This window comes from Triticum aestivum, chromosome 5D (genome assembly GCF_018294505.1).
Source record: "Triticum aestivum cultivar Chinese Spring chromosome 5D, IWGSC CS RefSeq v2.1, whole genome shotgun sequence".
NCBI lineage: Eukaryota > Viridiplantae > Streptophyta > Magnoliopsida > Poales > Poaceae > Triticum > Triticum aestivum.
In genome coordinates, this window is record NC_057808.1 from 451,753,285 (window position 1) to 451,757,762 (window position 4,478).

General features: G+C 44.4%; 1 protein-coding gene across 1 annotated transcript; it reads left to right on the top strand.

The window, feature by feature from the left end:
- Window positions 1-953: 953 nt before the first annotated feature.
- On the top strand, window positions 954-4,265 carry LOC123122659 (uncharacterized; the record flags this gene model as incomplete). The annotated part of the gene is made up of 3 exons (XM_044542958.1): window positions 954-2,657; window positions 2,766-3,014; window positions 3,267-4,265. Coding segments are annotated over exons 1-3 (2,952 nt in total), but the record flags the coding sequence as incomplete, so codon positions are not given.
- Between the last annotated feature and the right edge of the window lie 213 nt (window positions 4,266-4,478).

A 4,478-nucleotide genomic window follows, 5' to 3' on the forward strand; every position in this document is an offset into this window, starting at 1 on the left:
ATTTTGCCCAAAATTTGTCAAGATTTGAAGGCCCCCATCCATTCAAATGATCACAAAGGTTAGCAACTTTGTCCTTTCATCTCTCATTGCTAGATTAGCTCTTGCAATGCTTTGTATAGTGATTAATTTATGAGTTTAGTAATTTGGTAGAAAATATATGTGCTAGTATTTGATTTATATGCAATTTGTGGTCAAAACTAACACTTAGTTTGCATATGTAGGTGTGGTTTACTTAGTGCCTTCTAAATCTCCGTCGTAACCACAGTCGATCGCCCGCACCGTTCCGTCGCCGGCACCACCTTGTGGTGAGCCTCTTGTTCATGAATGTTTTACATTACCAAATTGATGTTTGTGTGATTTGGATATATAGTTACTCGTATAATTATCTTACCCGTACGTTGTTTGTTATACATAGTGCCATGGTTTTGATATCCGTCCCCGTCGGCCCTCGTCCTTGTTATGATTCGGATGTGGTATATTCTCTTTTAAAACTAGTTGTTGCATTTCGTGTTTATGACAAATTATGCCCATCAAGTTGACATAGATATTTTTGTCTAGGAGGTTTGTGAACCGGAAATTCCAACCGACCCTATTGTCGAGAGGTTAAATTTAGTTGAAAGAGAAAACGAGTATTTGAAAGAAAAATTGAAAAGAATTGAGGGGGAGAAGATGGAATTGGAGTTGCATGTTGCCGATGTCGTCGATGATCACAAGATCAAGATGGAGAAAATGCGCTTGAAGATTAGAAAGATTAGAAAATATGCCATTGATAGTGAGGCTTGGTATCATTATGCTGTTGGATCAATTGTTACCTTAGTTGCGATCTTGATCGCATTTGTTGTTGCATTTAAATTCTTTAGTTAGAGAGTTATTTGTTTGTTGCATTTAAGTCTTGTATGAACTTTATGTATGAACTTGTATTAATTTGGTCTATTCGGTGTTGTGTAATGAAGATGAGCCGACAATGGATGTACGATGACCGATGCTCTCCCGAGTTCATTAATGGCGTGCAAACTTTTCTGCTTGCGGCTGAGGCAAACAAGCGGGCGGATGGTTTTATGCCTTGTCCATGTTTAGTCTGTAAGAATGATCACAATTACTCTACGTCAAGAACCATTCACGTCCACCTGTTTAAGTCCGGTTTCATGCCCCACTATAATGTTTGGACCAAGCACGGAGAAAGAGGGGTTATGATGGAAGACAATGAAGAAGAAGAGGACGACGACAACTATCCTGGCCATGGGTTCCCTGAATACGATGATACAACAATGGGGGAAGAAGCTGAGCCGGCAATGCGGGAAGAAGCTGAAGAAGAGGCATCAGATGAGCCCGCTGATGATCTAGGTCGGGCCATTGCCGATGCAAAGAGAAACTGCGCAAGTGATTTGGAGAAGAAGAAGTTGCAGCGCATGTTAGAGGATCACAAGAAATTGTTGTACCCGAATTGCGAAGCTGACAAGAAAAAGTTGGGCACCACACTGGAATTGCTGCAATGGAAGGCAGAGAATGGTGTATCTGACAAGGGATTTGGAAAGTTGCTGGTAATGATAAAGAATATGCTTCCAAAGGACAACGAATTGCCCGAGAGTACGTACGAAGCAAAGAAGGCTGTCTGCCCTCTAGGGTTAGAGGTGCAGAAGATACATGCATGCCCTAATGACTGCATCCTCTACCGCGGTGAGTACGAGGATTTGAACGCTTGCCCGGTATGCGGTGCATTGCGCTATAAGATCAGGCGCGATGACCCTGGTGATGTCGAGGGCGAGCGCCCCAGGAAGAAGATTCCTGCCAAGGTGATGTGGTATGCTCCTATAATACCACGGTTGAAACGTTTGTTCCAAAACAAAGAGCATGCCAAGGCGATGCGATGGCACAGAGAAGACCGTAAGAAAGACGGAAAGTTGAGAGTACCCGCTGACGGGTCGCAGTGGAGAAAAATTGAGAGAAAGTACGGGAAGGAGTTTGCAGATGACGCAAGGAACGTATGGTTTGGTCTAAGCGCAGATGGCATTAATCCTTTTGGGGAGCAGAGCAGCAACCATAGCACCTGGCCTGTGACTCTATGTTTGTATAACCTTCCTCCTTGGTTGTGCATGAAGCGGAAGTTCATTATGATGCCAGTGCTCATCCAAGGCCCTAAGCAACCCGGCAACGACATTGATGTGTACCTAAGGCCATTAGTTGAAGAACTCTTACAGCTGTGGAATGGAACAGGTGTACGTGCGTGGGATGAGCACATGGGGGAAGAATTTGACCTAAAGGCCTTGCTGTTCGTGACCATCAATGATTGGCCTGCTCTCAGTAACCTTTCAGGACAGACAAACAAGGGATACCGCGCATGCACGCACTGTTTGGATGATACCGACAGTATATATTTGGACAATTGTAGGAAGAATGTGTACCTGGGACATCGTCGATTTCTTCCGAGCAGGCATCCCGTAAGAAAGAAAGGCAAGCATTTCAAAGGTGAGGCGGATCACCGGACGAAGCCTCGCCACCGTACTGGTGCTGATGTACATGATATGGTCAAGGATTTGAAGGTAGTCTTTGGAAAGGGTCCTGGCGGACAACCTGTTCCGAATGACGCTGACGGACGCGCACCCATGTGGAAGAAGAAATCTATATTTTGGGACCTGCCCTATTGGAAAGATCTAGAGGTCCGCTCTGCAATCGACGTGATGCACGTGACGAAGAATCTTTGCGTGACCCTGCTTGGCTTCTTGGGCGTGTATGGGAAGACAAAAGATACACCTGAGGCACGGGAGGACCAGCAACGTATGCATGGAAAAGACGGCATACATCAGGGTCATGCCAGCTACGCTCTTACCAAAGAAGAGAAGGAAATCTTCTTTGAATGCCTGCTCAGTATTAAGGTACCGTCTGGCTTCTCGTCGAATATAAAGGGAATAATAAACATGGCAGAGAAAAAGTTCCAGAACCTAAAGTCTCATGACTGCCACGTGATTATGACGCAACTGCTTCCGGTTGCATTGAGGGGGCTTCTACCGGATAACGTTCGATTAGCCATTGTGAAGCTATGTGCATTCCTCAATGCAATCTCTCAGAAGGTAATCGATCCAGAAATCATACCAAGGTTAGAGAATGATTTGGTGCAATGTCTTGTCAGTTTCGAGTTGGTGTTCCCACCATCCTTCTTCAACATCATGACGCACGTCCTAGTTCACCTATGCGAAGAGATTAGCGTTTTGGGTCCTGTATTTCTACACAATATGTTCCCCTTTGAGAGGTTCATGGGAGTCTTAAAGAAATATGTTCATAACCGTGCTAGGCCAGAAGGAAGCATCTCCAAGGGCCATGAAAATGAGGAGGTCATTGAGTTTTGTATTGACTTTATTCCTGACCTTAAGCCGATTGGTGTTCCTGAATCGCGGCATAAGGGCAGACTGGATGGAAAAGGCACGCTAGGAGGGAATCAAAAAATATGTATGGACGGACATTCTCTCACTGAAGCACACTACACAGTTATACAGAATTCCGCCTTGGTGGCTCCGTATATGGACGAACACAAGAATTTTCTACGCTCCAAACACCCGGAGCGGTCTGATGACTGGATTACACGTGAACAAACCAGGAGTTTCGCCGGCTGGTTGCAGACACGTACCATGCATGACGCCTCTATTGAAGATGACCTGTACTCGCTGTCCCAGTTACCATCTTCGAATATAATGACTTTCAAAGGGTACGAGATAAATGGTAATACATTTTACACGATCGCCCAAGATAAGAAGAGCACCAACCAAAACAGTGGTGTCCGCTTTGATGCAACAACCAAGACGGGAAAGGAAACATATTATGGTTACATAGAGGAGATATGGGAACTTGACTATGGACGTGATTTGAAGGTCCCTTTGTTTCGGTGCAAATGGGTCAATATGACACGATATGGGGTAACGGAAGACCCGCAGTATGGAATGACAACAGTGGATCTCAACAATCTTGCGTATGCAGACGAACCATTCGTCCTAGCTAATGATGTGGCACAGGTTTTCTATGTGAAGGATATGTCTACCAAGCCGAGAAAAAGAAAAGATAAGGAAGCGAATGCATCATACGATGAGCCAAAGCGCCACATAGTTCTTTCTGGGAAGAGAAACATCGTGGGAGTGGATGACAAGACAGACATGTCAGAAGATTATGAAAAGTTTGATGAAATTGCTCCATTCACAGTGAATATTGACCCGAGCATCCAGTTAAATGATGAAGATTTTCCATGGCTACGGCGCAAAGGGACATACGCGAAGAAAAAGTTTCACACCCAAAGATCTGGGATGTGATCGGCTTCACTATCATCAATTTCTTCTGTGTTTCACACCCAGGAGGGAATCTCTGTAATAGTTAGGGTAGTTATGTGTTTTGGCATTTGAAACGCGAAGAAATTTTATGTGCAAACAAATTCTTTCATGCATTTACTGATTTTTTCAGCTAAATGACCCTGAAATTGAAAAGCATTTCAAATG